This window comes from Solanum dulcamara, chromosome 12 (assembly GCF_947179165.1).
Source record: "Solanum dulcamara chromosome 12, daSolDulc1.2, whole genome shotgun sequence".
Taxonomy (NCBI): Eukaryota; Viridiplantae; Streptophyta; class Magnoliopsida; order Solanales; family Solanaceae; genus Solanum; species Solanum dulcamara.
In genome coordinates this window covers 25674184-25698066 of record NC_077248.1, presented here as the reverse complement: position 1 = coordinate 25698066, position 23883 = coordinate 25674184, and the positions used below count along the sequence as shown (strand labels likewise).

Genomic DNA, 23883 nt, shown 5'->3' with positions numbered 1-23883 from the left:
GACTAGCTATACTGCGAAACACTTAGCTAGGATATACCTTCATGAGATTGCTAGGTTGCATGGTTTCCTATCTTTATTGTGACATATCGGTGTTCAGTCTTCACCACTCAATTTTAGGAGGCAGTGCAACGTAGTTTAGGTAACGACTAGACATGAGTTCAACATTTCATCCCCAGACTAATATCCAGTCTGAGCAGACTATTCAGGTGTTGGAGGATATGCTTATGGGATTGATTTTGGTACTTGATAGGACCAACACTTTCCCTTAGCGGTATTTGCCTATAATAGCAGTTATCACTCCAGTATTTAAATGGCACCTTTTGAGGCATTGTATGGTCGTAGGTGTTGAACACCCATTGGGTGGTTTGATTTAGTTGCGGTCGATGCATTAGATACTGACTTACTCAGGTTTGCTAGAGAGCGGGTACGCTTGATTCAGATTCAACTATTAACAACCCAGAGTCGTCAGAAAATCTATGCTGATAGGAGGATTCATCCCTTAAATTTCATGGTGGGTGATTGTGTATGGCTTAAAATCTTGCCCATGAAGGGTGTGATGAGGTTTGGGAAGAAGGTCAAGATTATCCTGAGGTTTGTTGTCCCATTCGAGATTCTGGGAGAGTGGGTGGGGTGGTTTATAAGTTGGCCTTACCCCTTAGATTGTCAGCTGTCCATTCGGTGTTTCATGTCTCTATGCTTTACAAGTATACACCGAATGAGTCCTATGTGATTTCTTATGATGTGGTGGTATTGGGTCTAGATTTGACTTATGATGAAGAGCCGGTAGCTATCCTAGACAGGAAGCTTGGTAGGCTCAGGACCAAGGAGATCACTTCGATCAAGGTGAAACGGCGGCATCGGCCTATAGAGGAGGCGACTTGGGAGTTAGAGTTTGATATGCGGGCTCAGTACCTTCAGCTTTTTGAGACCCCAGGTATTTTCCTTATTCTTATGTTTGAGGACGAACATCAATTTTAGTGGTGGATGTTGTAATGACCTTGAGGGTCATTTTTGAAAATTTTCATGAAATTACCATTTTACACCTCTCCTTAGTGCCTCCAAATATTATTTGATCAGTTTGTGTGGTTGAATGTTTTAAAGTCTTAATAGTTTGTGAATTGGGTAAGTACTTGAGTTTTATAGAGTTAAGATATTAAAAAGTGGTTTTCGGTACCAATCGTAGCTATGACTCTTGAAATGGGATTTCGTTAGTTCCATCAACTTTGTAATGTGGAAATTGGTCTAGAGGAGTCATCGGAATCAGATTTGGGGTTGATATGTGAATTTGAGATCCCAAGTTGGAAAGTTTAGTTTTAAATAAGCTAAGTTTGACTTTGGTCAAGAAATTGAGTTCGGAGACTTGGATTGGATTTCTGATGATTCCAATGGTTTTCCGAGGTGATTCTAACTATAGAAATGGTTTTGTTGTAATTTTAGAGGTTTTGAGGGTATTTAGGGTATTTCAAGTTCCGAAACTAGTTTAGTTGCGACTTATCAAATTTTGGGTCAAGAAGACTTCGAATTTAAATTCTGATTATTCCAAGGAATCTAGAACGTCGAATCTAGTAGGAGTACATATAAGGTTTGTGTATGCGAGAGGGTCCGATCGGAGAATTTGAGTTTGGGATTTTGCTGGTTTCTGGTGCAATCACTTTTTTTCATCGCAATCATCACCTTAGGTCACGCGATCGCGATGAGTCAGGATAGTAGTCTTCGCAATCGCGAGGGGTAGTTCACGATCGTAATAGTCTTTTCATCCCGTGTCCTTCGCAATCGCGAGCATTAGTGGATCGCGATCACGATGCACATTTCTACTTAAACAGTGTTCAACTTTGGAAGAAGCCCTATTTCTCACCATTTTTGAGTTTCTTGAGCTTCTTGGAGTGATTTGAGAGATTTGTTCAAGTAATTACGTAGGGTAAGTAATATATCACTAAAATATTTTATATTCTATCCTTTATATCATGATTTCAACTCCTAATCTTTGGTTTCAAACCTCAAATTTTGTGTTTTCTTCCCTAATCCAAATCTAAGGAGAATGGTGATTTCTAAATTGTTTTGAACTCTATTTTTATGGTTTTTTCAACCATGAGTTCCTTATTACTAGTAGAATGTAATTTCGCAATAAAATTTCAAATTTAACCCATTTAAAAATGATTAAATTTTAGACTATTTTACCCCAGTTCTAAAATCTATCAATATGGGTATCAGTGGACTCCTTATGACATGTATGTTTCATTCTTGATAGTGGGTTTTTATTTCGGGAGTTGAATTCAAAGGTTGTTTGTCTAGTAGAGCGTTTGAGTGTAGTTTCGGTAACTGAGATAGGTTTGGTTATCCTTCTTGAGGCTGAGTTGGGGTGATTAGTCAAATTATATGTTATAGACTTTGGGATGGGGTCGTAGTATAGTTTGAGACTATTAATTTATATTGTGATGTTCATTTGGGGGCTTATAGGTGCTGTGTAGCCTGTGTTGGGGCCTTATTTGATATTTTATATGTGCTGAGACTGTGTAATCCATTACTTAACTAAGTTAGAGAAGTGAAAAGCTTATTTGACTTGTAATGCCCTCCTGAGGGGTGGAGTTGGGGGTTTTGAGTATGCCTGAGTATTGGAAATTGTCGAAAAAGGTGTGGACACTTAATTTGAGGTATTTTCTTCCCATTACTTTCTATTGAGGGTGAATATCATGCTTAAATTAAGCTTTGAGAACTTTGAACCCTGTACAACATATTGAGTTAAATATTCCCTCCATGACTTATATGTTGTGAATGCATTCATGCTCATTCGTATTATCATTGACCATTGGAAAGTTGAGAATTGTGGAAATTCATTTTGAGAAAGAAAATGTGACATCTTTATATCCTTGACCACGAGATAGGTGGGAAGCAGATGAGACATTAGTATCATGAATCCTTGTCCACGAGATGGGTGGTGAGGTAGTTGATACATTGAGATTGTGACGAGGTATATGGTTTGCGAGGCCCTCATGGATCTTGCTTGGTAGCACCGCTGGATAGGTGTGTACGACTGGTTGTGCGACAGCCTTGATCCCAGCGTACCATCATATCACCGAATCATCATAATGCATTGCATTGCAGTGATAACCGTGATACTTGATCTATCTGTTTAACTATGATATTGAACTATATTTATGTGTTTACTTTACTTGCACCGTTCTATATAAATTGGAGACAGCATAATCGGCGTGGGATTTTTCTGCATGCAGGTGGAAGCTTTTCGTAGTTTATTTCATAGTTTTTGATTAATTCCTTATACTCAGTCGGTTAGACCTACTGAGTACATGTGGATTATACTTACCCCTACTTCTGTGTCCTTTTTTATGCAAATTCTAGTCAAGGTGCCCAGCGCGGTAGTTGATTTCTAGAGGATACATCATCATCGGATTAGTAGTGAAATCTTGGGATCTAGATTGCTGCTAGTCCATCTTTTATTTTTAGTCTTTATTATATTCGGAGACTTATACTATGTATTCAGACTCAAATTTATATTTAAAAGCTCGTAAACTTATGATACTAGGTTTTGGGATAATTTCGTTGTTGTCCTTTTATTGCATTTATTTGTGGCCTGACTTCCCTTTGGAAGTCTTGTATGGTTTTACTTTTAGTCTAATATATTGGGATGGGGTTTGGAATGTGTTCCATCATGACCTCGGTTTTTGTATTGTGACAGCGAACTAGGCTTCAGTTGTGATCCCTCACATTACTTCAGAATACTTTTAGTTTTTCTAATTTTCACATTCTAGGAGGGGTGTTTTAATATTTTTCTCATCTCATAACCCCAACCCACGACTATTAACTTTTCCCAAAAGCCAAAGTCAATCAATTTTCATTAATTCAATCCTCTCAATCTCAAAATTTCTATGCTTAAGAATTTCAAGAAAACACCAAAGCAAGGGCTTATATTCCAAGGTTTTTCTCTAAGATTCATCATTAAGGTATGTAAGACTAATCATAGTGTTGGACCAAGTTGTTCCTCACTCACTACATCTAAATTTAGTTAGTAAGAGTTAAAGTTAGGGGTTTTACCCCAAATTCTCTTGAAGTTCGAATATATTATGATTTCCTGATCTTAAGTTCTGATTATTATCATCGATATTATGTTTCTTCATATGTTATAAGTTCTTAAATGGTTGTTCATGATTATTTTTCACATGAACCGTAGTTGAGTTATTTTAGATTTTACATTGCTATATTACATATTATTTCAGTTAAACTAAAAGAATATTCTTCAAGCTATGAGTAAAAGAAGAGTTTTAAGGGAACTTAGTGTTCCAAGTGCATTACTTGATTTTGAAAAGGGCATGGCTAGTTCTTAAAGAAAGCATAGCATATCAGTTTTGACAGAGAAGTTCAGGCAGTAAAAGTATTTTGCATTACTACCTATTATGCATGATTTTCAAAGCTTTAAGTAAGTTAAAATATTTTTCTTTCATCATTGAGAATGAGTTTTAATGGAACATAAATGGTTCCAAATGCATTATTCTACATTGAGAAAAAGAAGCACTATTTCGAGAAAAACATTAATGATTTTCAGAAAGCATTTCAGTAAAGTGAAGTAAAGTGTTGTAAAGTAAAATTCACTTCAAATAAAGTATTTTGAGCAAAGACTCTAAGTATCATATTTTCAGCTTTCCTCTAAAGTGGGACATCTTTAAAGTTTTTTAGTATAGTGCATATTTTTGGGGTAGTATTGAGCGACGAGCCTGACAATATTTAAATTACTCTACTTTCATAAACTACGTAGCCAGCGTAGGATAGGATCGTACCAAAAGTCGAGCGACTCCTCATTTCCTCTGAGAAAGCTCATAAGATGTATTCATAAGTTAAAGTTTGTCCCTTACTCTAGCAAGGTATTGGACGACTCTAGCAATGTGGGCAAGACAATGTATCATCACGAGACTCATAGTGATGCTTGTCGGTTGGAGAAACCACCCTAGAAAAGTAAAGTTATTGTTATTATTATTATTTTAACAATGCATTTACTGTCTTATTTCAGTTGTAAAATTTTAAGGATTTTCATTACACTTGTATTGTTTTACTTTCTGCCATGATATTATGAGTATTCCTTTTAGTCGGGTTATATTGAGTATTTCAGTTCAATTATTATTTTATTCAGCTTTATTACATACTCGTACATTTCATGTACTGACGTCATTTGATAATGCAGATTCATGTACTATTGATCACAGACACTTCAATAAGATTTCTTTGTTTGAGTAGTTGGTGAGACCTCATTGCTTTCAGAGGGCTCCTGTATAGTTAGTTCAATTTTATTTTATTTATAGTTAGGTAGTCGTGGGCGTTTTCTCGACCTCTATTTTCATTTAGTAGAGGCTTCCTAGACAGTCAAATTTAGTGAGTCGGTTCAATTTACTCATTCTAATGTTTTTAACATTATCACATTTATATTAAAAAGCTATTTTTAGACGTTACATAAATTGAGATTGAGTTGTTTTGAGTTTTGACTTAAATATTTATATTAAAGGTTCACTTTTTAAAGCTTCCAAATTATGTTTAGTCTCCAGTTCAGTAGTTAGCCAGGCTAAAGGTTCACTCGAGACCAACATTGATTTTCAAGTGCTGGCCATGTCCAGGATATAGGCTCGGGGTGTGACAAATTTGGTATTAGAGTACAGAGTTCAAGTGTCCTAGGGAGTCTATGAAGCAGTTTCACTAGGATCTTATTTATGGTTGTGAGTTTCCCATTTCTATATATGAGGGACTATGGACATTTAAGAAAAGTTTTTCTTTTTTCAAATTCTAGATCGTGCGATAGAGTTGTCCCCTAAGAAACATATTCAAATTAGTGCATTCCTCAAATTCGTTCGACTATCCCTCATACTCAAGGTAGTTGGAATTGTAAGGATTAGATCCTTATTGATGAGTTATTCTCAGACAAAGTCTTCGAAAAGTAAAGAGACTGCACAAAGGCCTAAGAGGAGCCCATTAGTGTGCTTAAGTCTATCTATTGGAAAGTATGCACCCATATTCATATGAATCATGCGTACGAGCCAAAGCAATATGTCTTCTCAGATTCTCTTCTCTAAACTTTGTTCAGGCGATATCCTTTAAGAGGGAAATATGTTTTAGAACACTTAGGTAGTATTTTCACCCAAAAGTTAGTGTGATTTGTGATGTTATAAGTCAGTAGTAGTGGAAGTGCCCAGAGTTAGAAGTATGCATTAAGAAGTATAGTAACCCAAGGAGTGTCGATAGTTATTGAGTAAATTATGTAGTTGTAGTCATGTACCTAGTAAGACATTAATGAGGTGATATTTTCTTATGTGTCATCTAAGGTGTAACAAATATATGCGGATTTCATGATAGAAGGTAGAGGAAGAGTTGTTGGTTAGAATGAGTTAGAAAATACTTGAACCTAGAAAGGAGTTTATGTTGATGCGTCTTGTGTTGGTAAGGACCAAGTATAGGTGATGAACAGAAGGATGGAGTAGTCATGAGTTGATAGATCTAAGCTAGGATTATGATTCTAAAAAGGAGAGACCCTTGATACTCATAGAGTTATGAAACTAATTAGGAAATGATGTGTAGTGTTGGGTAAATAGTACTTAAGTTGTGAAAGAGAATGTGATGATGAACTGTAATTAGATTGACTGAGAAATAAAGATTTACTACTTGTCATGAGATCGTAGTGGGTGAGTGTTTCTTAAATTTATCTAGTAGTTGTAAGTTAGTATAGTATGTAAGAAATTGTGTTGTTGTTTATGTTTAATACAAGACACTAAGTTGAATTTATATAAGCATGGTGAAAAAAAAGATAACATTATGAGAGTAATAGTGTTAGTTTTGATATTTTCTCTAGTGGGCTTGACATGGGACATGCGAGATATTTAGATATTAACTTGAAAGAAGTGTGATGTTACAAGTATGGTTTATGCGACCCTCATATAAAAGCAGTGATTTGTGGCTAAGTCATTAGGTAGGAAGAGGCTTAAGATATGAGATAGTATATAGTTGTATGAGGCTTTAAGTTTATGATTTTCTATGTGTTCCTAGTTAGTATCCTTTAGCTTCCAATGAGGATAAGGATGAAATAAGCATTATATTTTTATATAGTATCCATAAGAAATGGTCCAAAGAGGTTATCTATAGATAATGAAGAGTATCCCGTTATAGTTCAAGTTTCCTTTAGTTAGGTATATGTGAACTTAGTAGATGAGTGTTAGTAGACAAAAAAAAGAAGAGGTTAGATCATAAGAGTTAGAGAAAGCAACTATGTACGTCAATTAAAGAAGTGATTATAGAAAGATACCCACAGAGATAGAAGGAAGTTAAGAGAAGTATCTCAAAATGAAGTCCTAGTAGCGATTTTGCATCTACAAATATAGCATAACACGAGAGTTTAGGTATTCTTATGTATAGTGATTTCTAGACCATGCAAAGTGTTGTGCTTATAGCTTAGTGTAGAGAATCAGGAAACAGACTCAAGATGGGGACCTTCGAGCTAAAAGAATAAGTTAACAGACTCAAGATGGCGACCTTCAAGCTAAGGGGGAGATAATGAGGTAACAAACCAAAGTATGTCTTGAGATTTAGTGTTGAGTTGGCCAGGATGAGACATCAATGCTTCTCCATCTCAATATATTCCTTGTACTTCAGTTGAGCTGACAACCTACTCCTATCTTGATTATCCGCTCAGTGCCATACCCATGGCCCAGATTCAGGCACTTCATGTTGATTCACGTCCATGCTCAGTTTCTAGATTGAGAAGTGGTAACTTCATTTAGTGATTCCAATCTTATTCCATGAATCTAAGGATTTTCATCCCTATGTTATACGAATCATTATATATACACTCATGTTTCACAGTATACTCAGTCTCATAAAACTCATGGTATGACCTAAAAGGCTAGTGAAATCATGTTACGTCATGTATGTTCTCAGGTCAATTTTCTTAAACTATTTGTGCTTACGATCTTTTGCTCTAAGCGATCTATACATCCACTTGTGGTAGGGATAGATAGTTATGACATGTTTATACTTAGAATACCTCTTTGTTCATGTGTATGGCCTTCGAAATATGAAGTTTTCATCCCTATAATACATCACTCTTTTAGCCAATCGCAAATAGTAGGGCTACGATAAGTATAAATTATGATTGACAGGTATCCCTGTTGTTTTTATTGACCATATTCTATTCCTTTAGTGATCTTCCTTGTGACTTAATAGTACTAATGGTAGCAGTTGAGTAATGGTAGATAGATGTTCCTTATTGTGATAGTTATTGTGTGTTTATTCCATCTAAGGTTGTAAATATGGAGGATGAGCAAGATAAGATTTTGTTATGTGTAATAGATAGGTAAGAGTATTTGGTGTGCCTCTTAGTAGAGGTTAACAAAATTGAGGTTGTCGATATGCTAAGGAAGACATAAAAATCTTTAGTTAGAGGTGAATATAAAAAAGCCATAAAGTGGTTAGAATGATAGGCTCGAATGTTGTATTTGTCTTTTTGTGAATAATGCATTATGTTATTAGTGGCTTCTTGTTAAGAGTTTCAGGTGAGTATGTTAGAGTGGTAAGAAGAAGTAGTATTCTCTAAATGAAAGTTCCTACAAAGGAAAGATATAAATCTCGTGGTTTAGATGAGTTTGATCATCTTATTTCTAGCACCTTGTGACTTCGAGTTAGACTTGAATATGGTAAGAGCATACCCCTAGACTCAAACCTTGATAGGTGTAGCTATATGTGCCCTTGTGGGAGCTAAGAGTTGCAGTTAATAAAGTATAATACTCAGAAAGAAGAGCATAGTTGAGAAGAGTTGCCAAGCTTAAAAGCTATCAGTCTTATCCCTCAAGGCATAATAGTCATATTCTAAAGCTATTAGTCTTATCTCTCAAGACATAATAGTCATATTCTTACTTTGTGCCCAAGGTATCCCTATTTCATGTTGAATGACTTCAGATAGATTGTTCTGTTATAATCTAAATCATTTATACTTCATGAACCCATGTCAGTTGATGAATATACTCAGACTTTAGTAGTTCTTCATAGTAAGAAGTTTTCTGTGAATCATGCTCGTAATTCTCTTCCTAAAAGTTATGAGAAATTTCAATAAAAGTATTTGAGATTATAGCCCTCCTCTCATTTTAGATTCAACATTTATACCATGTGTTTGAGTGTTTTATATTTCATGTTCGTGCTTTGTGTCTTCCTTTTTCGGTTATTACTTTAATATTAAGTTCAGTTCAAAAAGGAAAGATAAGATGTTCTCCCATTATTTCTTCTCTAGTTTGATTTCATTTTAGGACGAATGATCCCAAGGGAGAGATATTGTAACACCCCAAAAACTTTTAAGCTAGGACCTGACCTATTCTTCATGTACATATAAATCCAAACCTGATTATTTCTTAGTCGCAAATATATGTTAGGGTCCCTTACTAAGTGTAGTAAGTGTATCATATGTATTTTAGAAGAATAAGGTACCTCAAACACCAAGACAAGTTCAAAGTATTTCTATTAACTATATTTTTTGTGTAAGTTCATTCAAGGGTCATCTTCAATAAATCAGATAACCTAGTATATGAAGAGTTTTTTTTGGACACTACATAGTCTATCCGAACTGGTGCGTGAAGTAAACATCAGCCACGGTAAGGTCAGTGTTACTATTAAGGTTTCACGAAGTGTTGTGCGAACTAGGCTTCAGTTGCGCGATCACGCATGTTACTTTGGAATTCTTTTAGTTTTCTCTTCTTTTCACATTCTAGGAGGAGTGTTTTTATCTTTTTCTCATTCCATAACCTCAACTCAAGACTATTAACTTTTTCTAAAAGACAAAATCTATGAGTTTTCATTACTTTGACCCTATTGGTCTCAAAATTTCTATGCTCAAGAGCTTAAAAAAAATAGCAAGGCTAGGGCTTATTTTCCAAGATTTTTTTTTAAGATTCGTTATTAAGGTATGTAAGGTTAATCATAGAATTGGATAAAGTTCTGCTTCATGCTCCACATCTAAATTCAGTTAGTAAGAGTTAAAGTTAGGATTTTAAACTCAAATTCTTTTGAAGTTCAAATATGTTCTGATTTCCTGAACTTAAGTTCTAAGTATTATCGTCGAGATTATGTTTCTTTATAAGTTATAAGTTCTTAAATATGCTCATGCTTATATTTCACATAAACCCTAGTTGAGTTGTTGAAGATTTTACATTGTTATATTACACATTGTTTCAATTAAAGTAATAGAGTATTCTTCAAGCTATGAGTAAAACAAGAGTTTTAAGGGAACTTAGTGTTCCAAGTGCATTACTTGATTTTGAAAAGAGTATGGCTAGTTCTTAAAGAAAGCATAGCATATCAGTTTTGAAATAGAAGTTCATCCAGTAAAAGTATTTTGCATTAAAACCCATTATGCATGATTGTCAGAGCTTTAAGTAAGTTAAAATATTTTGCTTTATCATCGAGAATGAGTTTTAATGGAACATAAATGGTTTCGAAGGCATTATTCTGCATTGACAAAAAGAAGCACTATTTCGAGAAGAACATTAATGATTTTCAGAAAGCATTTCAGTAAAGTGAAGTAAAGTGTTGTAAAGTAAAATTCACTTCAAAGAAAGTATTTTGAGCAAAGACTCTAAGTATCATATTTTCAGCTTTCCTCTAAAGCGGGACATCTTTAAAGTTTTTTAGCATAGTGCGTGTTTTTGAGAGTAGTATTGAGCGACGAGTTGGACAAGATTCAAATCACTCTACTTCCATAAACTACGTAGCCATCGTAGGATAGGATCGTACCAAAAGTCGAGCAAGGTGTATCTGGATCTATTCAAATTTTTAATGAAGTTGATTGGAAAAATACGACTCCTCATTTCCTCTGAGAAAGCTCATAAGATGTATCCATAAGTTAAAGTTTGTCCCTTACTCTAGCAAGGTATTGGACGACTCTAGCAATGTGGGCAAGACGATGTATCATCATGAGACTCATAGTGATGCTTGTCGATTGGTGAAACCACCCTACAAAAGTAAAGTTATTGTTATTATTATTATTTTAACAATACATTTACTGTCTTATTTCAGTTGTAAAATTTTAAGGATTTTCATTACACTTGTATTGTTTTACTTTCTGCCATGATATTATGAGTATTCCTTTCAGTCAGGTTATATTGAGTATTTCAGTTCAATTATTATTTTATTCAGCTTTATTACATACGCGTACATTCCATGTATTGATGTCATTTGACGCTTCATCATTTTATGATGCAGATTCAGGTAATCTCAATCGCAAACACTTCCATAAGATTTCTTTTCATTATTAGTTGGTTAGACCTCGTTGCTTTCAGAGGGCTCCAGTATAGTTAGTTTATTTTTATTTAATTTATAGTTAGATAGTCGTGGGCCATGTCTCGACACCTATCTTTAGTTAATAGAGGTTTCATAGATAGTAAAAGTTAGTGAGTCAGTTCAATTTACTTATTCTGATGTTTAAATATTATCACATTTATATTAAGATTTATTTTCAGACGTTACATAAATTGATATTTAGTTGTTTTGAGTTTTGACTTAAATATTTTTATTAAAGGTTCACTTATTAAATCTTCCACATGTATATTTAGTCTCCAGTTCAGTAGTCAGTCGGACCAAACGTTCGCTTGAGACTAACAATATTTTCGAATGCCAGCCACATCTAAGGTATAGGCTCAGAATATGACACCCAACCACCCAACCCTCTATGTTGCACATATAAAAAATTTCAAGTTTTACATACTAAGACTATTAATTTTTTTAAACATAAGTAGGTCACTTGTTAGGTAATTATAGGTAGTTATGATAAGTATTAATTGGCAATCTAGTACGAATGTTAACTAAAATGTCATCACATATTAAACTACACTAATAATGTAAATAAGATTTACATTGTTAATGTATATAATATAAATCTGTTTCAAAATCACTAAGAGACCAAAGTGTGGAAGGACCATTTTTGACCCTCGGAGAGGGGTTGGGGTGGCTAGATGAAGCTTAACAATAAAAAAGCAAGAATTCAAGTTTATTGCAGAAGAACAACATTTAGTCATGCTTAATATTACTCTCATACAAAAAATAATAGATACAATGAGCAAAACACAACATTGTTTCTCTTCACTAAACAACAAACAAGAAATGACAAAAGTAGTTATTGGGCTGACAAGAGCTATTGGGCTGAGAACAAGCAATAGGACCAGGTTAATTTGGGATCCCAACTGAGTAATGACTGTGACAATGATTTCATCAAAAGGGATTGTGCTCTGTGATTTAGGGGTTATGACTTAGCATATTGAAGAAAATGTTTGTTTCTCTCTTCTTCATTTAGAGTATAAGCTTCTCATCCTCATTCGTATGTCTATCCTTAGTTACTTTTTATTTCAGTATTTTTTATTGTATCAATAATTATATAATACTTGAGTATTTGTGTTTAGAATTTGAAGAACTTTTTATCAAAGTAAGCCATTATTTAAACTAATTTACCAAAATATTTTTTTTTTTTAAAATTCTACAAAACTAGTATAAATGTACTTGCAGTAACATTTTAGATATTATTTTATTTAAAAAATTAATGGCAAAAAGACAAATGCATATTACTGCCAAATACGTTTTATTAATTCATTACTCATAGAGACATTTTAAGGCTAAAACTTTACTCTCTGTCAATGTACGGGTTGCAAAATTCTTTGGTTCACATTATATATGCATATAACTATTAATGTAATTAATTACTGTTGTTTTTCCTACTCATTGTCATGGTTATTAAAAATAACCGATTCAAAATATTTTCTTCATCCAACTTTTCAAAGAACTTCACAAAACCGACTTCGAATACTGATCAAATATGACTCGTAGCAACTATCAGTAGTGATAAAATAATTATTTTATAAAAAAAATATCAAAAATAACCTTTAGGGTCATTACAATTTTTGACTCTCAGAGAGAGGGATTGGGGTGACTAATGTAGTTTAACAATAATAAAGCGAGAATTAAAGTTTGTTGCAGAAGAACAACATTTAGTCATGCTTAATATCGGTCTCATACAACAAGTTATAGGTACAATGAGCAAAACACAATGTTGTTCCTCTCCACTAAACAACAAACAAGAAATGACACAATAGGGTCGAGTACAAGCAATAGGGCCACGTTAATTTGGGATCCGAATTGAGTAGTGGGTGTGACAATGGTTTCATCAAAAGGGATAGTGCTCCGTGATTTAGGGGTTATGACTTATGTTGGTTTCTCTCTTCTTCTTCTTCTGGAGTCGTAAGTTTCTCATCCTCATTTGTATGTCTACCCTTAGTTATTTTTTATTACAATATTTTTTATTGTATCAATAATTATATAATACTTGAGTATTTGTGTTGAGAATTTAAAGAATTTTTTATCGAAATAAGCCATTATTTAAATCAATTTATCAAAATAGTGCATTTTTTTAAAAATTTTTACAAAATTAGTATAAACGTATTTGGCAGTAAAGTTTTATGAATTATTTTATTCAAAAATAATTAATGACAAAAAGGCAAATATCTGACAAAGTAAACAGACATAAAACGTTATTATCAAATACGTTGTATTAATTCATTACTCGCACATTTTAAGGCTAAAACGTTACTCTCTGCCAATGTACTGGTTGCAAAATTCTTTGGTTCACATTATATATGCATATAGATATTAATGTAATTAATTACTGTTGTTTTTCTTATTCATTGTCGTGCTTATTAAAAATAACTGATTCAAAATATTTTCTTCATTTAATTTTTATTTGTTCGTTATATTAAAAATAGATGTTCAGTTTTACTTATCTATTAGTTCATAATTTACCATTGTTATTAATTAACTATAGTCATTTTCTCAAAACATTTAGTTTTATTATATTCAAATAGTGATATAGTAGAATTGTCATTTTATTTATTGTTTAGGGTGTGCCACGTCAATAATGAACAAGTAAATATAGATAGAGGAAGAGTAGTTATGTCTCAAGACATAATTTATCATTTCCTCCTTAAAAGATTCAAATTTTAAAATTTTAAGTTTCAACTTCAAATTTTATGGTCAAACGAGAGCTTAAAACCCACCTATTATTACTTTATGTCTCTCATTTTAAAATCAAATATCCATAAAATTGAAATCATAACTCATAGAACCATTAGTTAATAACGGAGATGAAAGACAAACTAAACAAGTCTGTAAAAATAATCTTGAATTCAAAACAAATACAAAAGTAATTCACACTCCAATATTATCATTGATACAATTATAACTCCCAAAAATCCCCACACGAATACATGGAAAAAATGATACAATATATGTAAAAAGAATTGAATAATGCAATAGGCTCTTCTTTGATGAATCAAAATCGAAGAAACAAAGATCCAATACAAAAAGAATCACACCAAACACATACTCATACAATCTCCAGAAATTTAAAATAAATAGATGTATAAATTTCTTTTGCAAGCATTAGGTAAATTAACTAACGGAAAATGACAAATATACTCCCAAACTCAATCAAGGGTATATTTAAATTATTTTTAATAATTCAGGAATATATTTGGCCAATTTTTGATTAATTAATTTAGTGTCCACCACCCCCAATGCCAAGACCTTTACCACCAAGTAATCCTCATCCAATTCCCATGCCACCACTTGCCTCACCAAGACTTCCACCTGTACCCATTCCTCCGCCAAATAAACCGCCACCACCGACTGCTCCGAGCATGCGCCGGCCTAACACGTCGGCAGAAACCATAATGCCACTAAAAAGAACAATTAAGAGAACTACTCCAACAATACGAGCTGATCATGAGATACCCATTATATTAATTGTAACTTTAAATTAAATGTGGACCAAAAATATTTATGAAGAATAGAAGAAAAAAATGACTAAACAGTGAGATTTATGAGAATGTTCTTCTATGGACAAGTATATATAGTGTTAAATTCGTCTATTTTTTATTCAGTAGTCGATTATAATATTGACCATGTGTTAGGAAGTCTAGAATATATAATTGTGATTTGTGAATAATAAGATTATTTCCATGATCTCAGCCAAATATACCGTTGTTTTTTCTTCTATATTGGCTTAGGATAAAGAAATATATTAGTTAATGATTAGAAATAATATATAACGGGATCATTAGAAATTAAGCAATGCACGGTTGTGAATAAAAAAATGTTTTGTACTCATCTTAGTGGCTTTACATGAACTATAGTTTGGTTATGTTATTTTCCAGCAATATAATCAATTTGTATTTTGTAAACATGTCTGTATATTACATAATGATTAGAAAGAATGATCGGAAAAATAATTGTTGTATAATAAAATTGGATATCGATATTTTCTCTTTCTCTCTCGCTCTCTCTTTTATGCATCAGCTTATTGAGGATATAATCCGACATAAAAGGATACGAGGACTTGAGGATATAATCCTAGATAAAAGGATACAAGGCCTAGGGTAGAAGGTTAGTAGGTGGTTGAGAATAGTCTAGTTTTCCTGTCAATCAACTATTATTACTCTACTACTATCTTATTTTTTTTTTGATTTAATTATCACTCCCTTTGTTCCTATCTATATGTCACAATTTTAGATTTCACGCGCATTAAGAAACTAAGTAAGTTTACTATTCTATCCTTATTTAATGTTTGTTTTTAAGTCAAGTTTTCAATCAATGAATTAACATAAATTAATTTATTTTGATTGATTAATTATTGACCAACGGATATGAATTATTTACTTAGTTTTTCTATGTTGGTCAAATGTATATTTTCAAAGCTAATGACTCACACGGGTAAAATAGAAAGAATAATGTCATTTATGCATTAATTTTGTGAAATCATGATAAATATTAAGGAGCATCTATTTTTAGTAAAGATGACATATAAATAATAATGGAGGGAGTACCTATTATTATTTTTATATGGGTTAACTTTATTATTTGTTGTAGTTACTATTAATTTCTCCACTATTTTACATATTGCTCTTTTACTACTGCATTTTCTTTTTCTATGCTTCTATTGAGCCGAGGGTCTTTCGGAAATAGCTGTTCTACGTTGGTAGGAGTCAGGTTTGCGTACACTTTACCCTCCCCAGACCCCACGATGTGGAATTTCACTGGGTAGTTGTTGTTGTTGTTGTTGTGATATGTTTACTTTAGTCGATGGTCTATTGAAAACAACATATCTATCTTTACTAGGTATGCAAAGACTGCATAGACACTACCATGTTCCCAAATTTCACTTGTGAGATAACACTAAGTACATTTTTATGTAGTTGTTAATTTCTTCTCATAAATTATTAAATAAATATACACTTAGAGAAAATACAAAAAGAAAAACGCTATATAGTTATCGTGGGAGTACTGATATACCACCAAATGTTGTGGTATAATTATAAGTATCTTGTCATTATTAATCAGAAATTTTGAATACTATAAATAAATCCGCCTTTGAAAGAAAGTACTTTACCCCTTAAAAAATAATTTATAATACAATTTAAAATTAATCAAACCTCAAAACAAATAAAAGACACGTAATAGAATATTAACTCTTAAGAAGAGAAATTGATGAATGACATATGAGTTTACATTTAATAACCATATTTCAAGAACTCATCGAAATGAGAAGATATATAAGTTGAATTTTATTTCATTAATGAATTCACTTTTTTCCCGAGATTAATGAATTCACTTGATCATCTTGAATATAAGTTTTTATTCTTTTTTTTTTTGCTCTTTAAATAGTGAAAATGGGAATAATTGTGTCGGGTCTTACTCGAGAAATTGCATGAAAAAGTACTCGTCACCCAACTGACATCATATCACTGTCACATTTGAGTGGATTGATTTATCGAATTCTATATGTCGTTCAAATTAAATTTGATAATACTAGTCTGTTTTGACAGCTCTATGCATCATAAAGATATCAAATAGCAAAAAGTGAAAACTACCTCCAAATTTACCGCATTTTTCTTCTTTTTTTTTCCAATTAGCATTGTATCTTTTATTCTGATATTTTGACATTTTACTTATACTTTACTCTCAACTTTGAGAATTTCAACTTATATCAGAGCAGGAAAAGCTTATTCAATCAAAATTTAATTAATTTGCGCAAGTAGAGATTACATCTACAAAATTTTACTCAAATTAACGGTGTTGTTAACCGCAAACTCTAGCATATCGATTAATTGCAATTTTAACATAAATCGAAAGGAATGTAAAACTAATTAATTCACATTATGTTATTATTATTATTATTATTGTTTTTGTTAATAAAGGATTTTTATTCAATGATTAAACTAAAAAGTCATTACATAAGGAGACTATCGTAGGCAACATAGTGCCTATTCCGTCACTTTCAAAAATTAAAATAGAAAGGCGGGAGATAGGGATACAACATTAAGCTTCCAAAAGTATTACGCTCGCATTCTGTTATTTATCATTATATTGTTAAAACTCCAAAATTTTGGAAAGAAGAAACCACACTACTTAAATTATTTAAAATTAATTATAAGTCAAAATTCATTTAACATAATTTTAATTACGGAAAAGGGCTTAAAATGCCCTCGAACTATTGGAAATGGTACTAAAATGCCCTTTATGCCCTTTTCCATTATAGAAAAAAGGTCATTTTTGGACCTAAAGATGGATGTCAAAGGATATAACACGTGGTGGTCATCCATTGATTGCAATTTAATTATTTAAAATTAATTATAAATTAAAATTTATTTAACGGAATTTTAATTAAATAATTTGAATAAATTTTTTAAACACGTGGAGACCATTAATTGGTTATAATTTAATTATTTAAAATTAATTATAAATAAAAATTTATTTAATAGAATTTTAAATACAAAAAAAGGATCTAAAATGCTCTCGAACTATTGGAAATTGTAAAAAAATGTCATTCATGCTCTTTTCCGTTAAAGAAAATGTCATTTTTGGATCTAAATGTGGATGTCAAGGACATTTTAGCCTAATAGATGAATGAGAGACATTTTTGTACCGTTTAAAATAGTTCAAGAGCATTTTAGGCCATTTTCCGTTAAATAAATAAAAGTGATACAACATGTTAAAAAAATGTAGCTCTTCTTTTATGAATCAAAATTCATGAAAGAAAGAGCTAAACCAAAAGAATTACTACACCAATTACAATCAATTTCATGACACCATCTCCAAATTAGTAAAAACACCACTTATTAGGCAATAATAATTTTGTAATCAAGATAAATTAATTTAGTGTACACCACCATCAGCACCGATACCTTCACCACCAAGCAAACTGCCGCCAAGTCCAGTGGCAAAACTTGCTGATCCAAGATTTCCACCATTACCCATTCCCCCGCCAAATAAGCCTCCACCACCGCCCCCTCCTGAGCCGCCTGCGCCGAGCATGCGCTGCCCTAACACGTCAGCAGAAACCATAATGCCACTAAAAAGAACAATTAAGAGAAATATTCCAGTAACACGGGTTGATGAGATACCCATAATATTAGTTGTAACTTTATATTAAAGATGGACCAAAAATATTTATGAAGAAAAAATGATCAAATAGTTAAAAACCCTTGAGATATAATATGAGAATGCACTTCTATGGGAAAGTATATATAGTGTTAAATTGGTCTGTCTTTTATTTAGTACTAGATTATAATATTGAGCATGTGTTAGGAGTTGTGAAATATAATTGTGAATGATAAGATTACTCCCATGATCTTAGCCAAATATCTCCTTGGTTTTTTTTCCTTTATATGTCTGGATGAATCATTAATTAATCAATTAATGATTAGAAAGAGGAGTGATCATAAGGAAAACGATCGTATAGTGGCTTTCCATGAACTATATTTGCTTATATTTGCCATATTTAAATTAAATTCAGAAATAATATAAAAGTCACTATAGTTATCCAAGAGGGGGGAAGGGGTTACAAAATGGCGTGATAGATGATTAAAGATTGTGGTGGGGGTAAGCATCTCGTCATTTTAAATCAATTAGAGGTCTTAAATTTGAATTCTAGAGCTAAAAAAAAATTGCTTTTTGACTTCAATAGAAATTTCTTTACCTCCCCACCCCCCCAAAGAAGAATTTCTTTTTTATGCCAATTTGAATTAATCAATCTTTAAAGCGGATACTAAACAATAGATAGCAAAACAAAAAGAAAAGTCTAATAGAACACTAGGGGTCATTCGATTGCTGGTTAGTGAGGAGTTATTCATATATTAAAATTTAAAACTAGCATAATTGTGGATTACAAAAATGAGGAAAAATAATATCCACATCAAATCTAGCATAAGTTATATCATGTTCGGTGAATTTTTCTCTTTCCATATAAAACAAAACAATGCTAATAAAAAGATTGGTTCATGTTTATTTCTCCGCATAACTAATATATGTGTAAATTATGAGAAATTCTATATATTATTTATGTTGAATAAAATGTGAAATAATTAATACAGATATAACTAAACCCACCATAACCAAACTGATTTGCATAACTAATCTCTATATTACTAATATTTACATAACTAATCTCTGTATTATTGATATGTATTGTTAGAATATATGAAAATATATTCTACAGATTGTAATAGATTATATATATTTAGTTCCTAATATAGAGATATTTAGTTCCTAATATAGGGATATTTAGTTTTCTTAATTATAGCCTAATTATACTCTTGTATTTGTGTATATAAACTATTGAGGTTAATGAAATAAATCAAGGGATTAATCTCTTTCATAGTATCAGATTTCTAGGGCACGATCCGCCCTTCTTCTTATTCTCGGATTCCTTCTACCGCCCCCCTCATCTCCCTCTTCCTCTCTTCTCAATCACCATGTCTAACTCAAAATCTTCCTTTCATTGCTCTTGCTGTATCCAACATCAAGAACCATGTTCCCATCACTCTTGAAATAGAGAACGTACAATATTCCATATGCGCAGAACTCTTTAAGATTCATGCAAGATCCCATCGGGTGATTGATCATATTATTCTTCTGGCAGCGGACACTGAGAAACGGCCTCAAAAAGAGGAGGACAAAGAACTGTGGTCCACCCTGGATGCCACCATTATCCAATGGCTCTACGCTACTATCTCTCATGATCTTTTTCATATAATTCTTTGACCTGACACTACGACAATGGAGGCTTGAAATCGCTTGCATGACATATTTCAGGATAACAAACACTCTCGTGCTGTCGCCTTTGAGTACGACTTCACTCATGTCGACATGGCAGATTTTCTGAATGTCTCTGCCTATTGTTAACATTTTAAATCTCAGGCGGATTAACTCAAGAATGTCGGCTCCCCGGTCGCTAATGATTGACTAATTCTTCAACTGGTCTCTGGCCTTACCGAGCCCTACCAAGGTGTGTCCACTCTTATTCACCGACGTGACCCATTACCTCAATTTTATCAATCCCGTTCGATGCTCACTCTTAAGGAGGATGGATGTGCTAAGAAAGTGGCCCAAAACTCCTCCGCTGCCTTAGTTGCTCGCTCGTCGGAAGGTCTTCCTGATATTCCTGATAATTCCTCTTCCAACCGCAATTCTAATGGTGGGAAGAAGAACCACAACCGGAGCAATAATGGGGGAAAAATATCACGGCAACAATGGTAGTCATGGAGGTGGCAAAGGAGCTGCCAGTAGCGGCGATAATATAAGCCATGGTGGTTAGCTGGAAGACGGCAATAGCCGTGGCACTAGGCAGCAGCCAGCGGGGCAGAACCCTCTGCCCTATTCTCCATGGGCTGGAAGGCAGCAGTGGCCATGGATGGCATCATGGGGTCCTTGGGCTATACCACCGTTTCTATATCCTTCAACTTCTTGGTCCCGACCTAATTATGGATAGCAACAGCCACTACGAGCGAGTGCTCTTGGCCCCCGACCTCATCAGGCCTACACGACAGCCCATACTCTTATAGACATTGAATCCTCCATGCATACTCTTGGGATCACTCCTCTAGATGTAAATTGGTACATAGGCATCGGTGCCACTTCTCATATGACATCCACGCAAGGTAACCTCACGTCTTATTTTAATAAGAGCAATAAACGTGGTATAATTATTGGTAATGGTCAATCAATTCCAATTCATGGCTATGGTCACACGACTTTGTCTTCCTCGTGTCCTTCCTTGCACTTAAACAATGTCCTTCATGCCCTCACCTAGTTAAAAATTTGGTGTCCATCCACAAATTTACCATTGATAACTCTGTCTTTGTTAATTTTGATCCCTTTGAGTTTTTTGTGAAGGATTTTCAGACGGAGAGGATGAATGAGGTGTAACAGTCAGGGAGAGATTTATCCGATCACCAATCCAGTCACTTCACCATCTACTTTTGTTGCTTTGGCACCATCTCTTTGGCATGTTTGTTTGGGTCACTCGTAAGCACCTGTGTTAAATTACCTTAGGAAGAATAAATTGATTGATTGTAATCCAAATAGAGATGTTCATATTTGTCATTCTTGTCCTCTTGGAAAATATGTTAAGTTTCCATTTTATGCTTCGAATTCTAGCACTATTATGCCATTTGATATTATACATAGTGATCTTTGGACATCACCTGTTTTGAGTTCCTCAGGTCATCAATATTATGTCTTGTTTATGGATGATTATTCTAAATTCTTGTGGATGTTTCCTTTATCACACAAATCACAAACCTCTTCCATATTTTTAACTTTCAAGACATTTATTCGAACTCACCTTGAGAGGGACACCAAGAATATTCAATATGATAATGGCAAGGAATTTGATAATGGCCCCTTTTGGGACTTCTGTAGAGCTAATTATCTGTCGTTTCGATTGTCATGTCCTCACACATCTCCTCAAAATGGAAAAGCCAAAAGATAAATCCATATGATTAATAACATTGGTCGTACCTTATTGTCCCATGCTTCCCTTCCTCCTTACTTTTGGCATCATGCTTTGCAAATGACAACTTATCTTCTCAATATCCTTCCTCAAAAACTGGTAAACTATCAATCCCATGTTTGCATTCTTTATCGGAAGGATCCCTCTGATTCCCATCTTTATGTATTTAGGTGTTTATGTTATTCTCTTATTCCCTCCACACTCATAAACAAACTTCAACTCCGGTCAACCCTGTGTATTTTTTGGGGATATCCGTCACATCATCGTGGGTATAAATATTTTGATTTATCATCTTGAAAAATCATCATTAGCCATCACATAATACTTGATGAGACACAATTTCCTTTTTTCCAAGTTACATACTCCTCAAAATCACACAAACCAATTTTTAGATGATGGACCATCTCCCTATATGGTTCATCATCTCACTACCTTCACAAACCCATCAGATCACCACCTTTCTCCCACACCGCTGCACATCCCACCATGCCCAGCCAGTGGCTATGCCCCCTCACCTAGGTAGATCGCTCCTTTGCTGCCTGCTAGATCGACCCCAACGTCTTCTTCTACTATCCCACCTAGCTCTCCTCTAACAACTACTCCCGTCTCCCCCTTTAGTCTACCCATCGGTCCAGTTACTAGGAGTCAGCATGGGATCTATAAGCCTCAGAGGTCTTTCAACCTTCTTACATCCATCTTGAAGTCCCATCTACCCCGTAACCCTATGTCTGCTCTTTGTGACTCGAATTAGAAATTGGCAATGAATGATGAATATAATGCTCTTATTCAAAATAAGACATGGGAATTGGTGCTTCATCCTCCAAATCTTAATGTTATTCGGTGTATGTGGATTTTTTCTCATAAAGAAAAATCTGATGGTTCATTTAAGTGACATAAAGCTTATTTTGTAGGTGATGATAAAACCTAATAGGTTGGCGTGGATTGTGGTGAGATATTTAGTCCAGTTGTCAAACCGACGTCTATTCATAAGGTTCTTAGTTTGGCTCTCTCCAAGACATGGCTGATTAATCAAATTGACGTCAAAAATGATCTCTTACATGATAAACTCGAGGAGACTGTTTACATATATCAAACTTTAAGCTATCAATATTCTGAAAAATCTAATCATATGTGTTTGCTGAAGAAATCTCTTTATGGGATGAAACAAGCTCCGCAGTCTTGGTATAAGCGATTTGCTGATTATGTTCGTACCTTTGGGTTTTATCATAGTAAGATGGATCATTTCTTGTTTGTTTATTGTCAAGGAACTGTAACACCCCTCACAATGCTCACAAGTGCCTCAAAAATTTCTTAGGATTAGGCCACTCAAGTAATGCATAATCTTTAATTTTTTTGAAAAATCCGAGTTCAGAATATCAATCAGGGGGTCAAAACCTGCAAGAAAATGGTTTTAATGGATTTTTAGGAACCGTAGATCGAAATATAGATTTCTCAAGAAACTCCGCGAATCAGTAAGGTCCGCGAGAAGTCTACATCGCGGACCTGCTTGCCTCTGTGTCGCGGACATGGCAATGCATTTTTGGCTGAATTTAGTTTTTAGTAAGAGTACTTTAGAATTTTTCGTAAATTGTTAGCTAATGAACCTAGACGTTTCTAAGACCTAATTCAACTCTATTAACCTAAATCCCTAATTTTATTCATTCTTCTACAATTCACCTACTCAAATATTTCTCTCTCTACAAAAGACTCTCAAAGACTCCATTGAAGACTTCAAGTAAATTCACTCATGTTCTCCATCAAAACTCTTAAGTTCTTCCAAATTAATTGGTGTTCTCATTTAAGGTATGTGGGTATTGATTCATAGATTCTTTCATCCATGAAACCCAATCAATTTCTCAAGTTTTCAATCAAATTAAAGTATGGTATTTTATGGTTTTTATGATCTCTACTCCTATTGCATGAATTATAATTCAAAGTATGATCATGAGTCTATTTTAATATAAATTGATGGTTATTGTATTAAATTGAAGAGGTTTTTCATTAATTATCCTATTTTG

At 33.6% G+C, this 23883-nt stretch overlaps 1 protein-coding gene across 1 annotated transcript; it reads right to left on the bottom strand.

The window, feature by feature from the left end:
- Nucleotides 1-14620: 14620 nt before the first annotated feature.
- Nucleotides 14621-18480, bottom strand: LOC129875695 (uncharacterized). The gene is made up of 2 exons (XM_055950963.1): nucleotides 18258-18480; nucleotides 14621-14793 (listed from the first exon to the last, which is right to left on the bottom strand). The coding sequence occupies exons 1-2, from the start codon at nucleotides 18478-18480 to the stop codon at nucleotides 14621-14623; spliced, it is 396 nt and encodes a 131-aa protein (XP_055806938.1).
- Nucleotides 18481-23883: the final 5403 nt, after the last annotated feature.

Coding starts and splice junctions, on each gene's coding strand:
- LOC129875695 (XM_055950963.1), bottom strand. CDS start 18,480: ATGGGTATCTCATCAACCCGTGTTACTGGAATATTTCTCTTAATTGTT. Junction 14,794..18,257: donor CAGTTTGCTTGGTGGTGAAG/GTATCGGTGCTG, acceptor TCTCATGATCAG/CTCGTATTGTTGGAGTAGTT.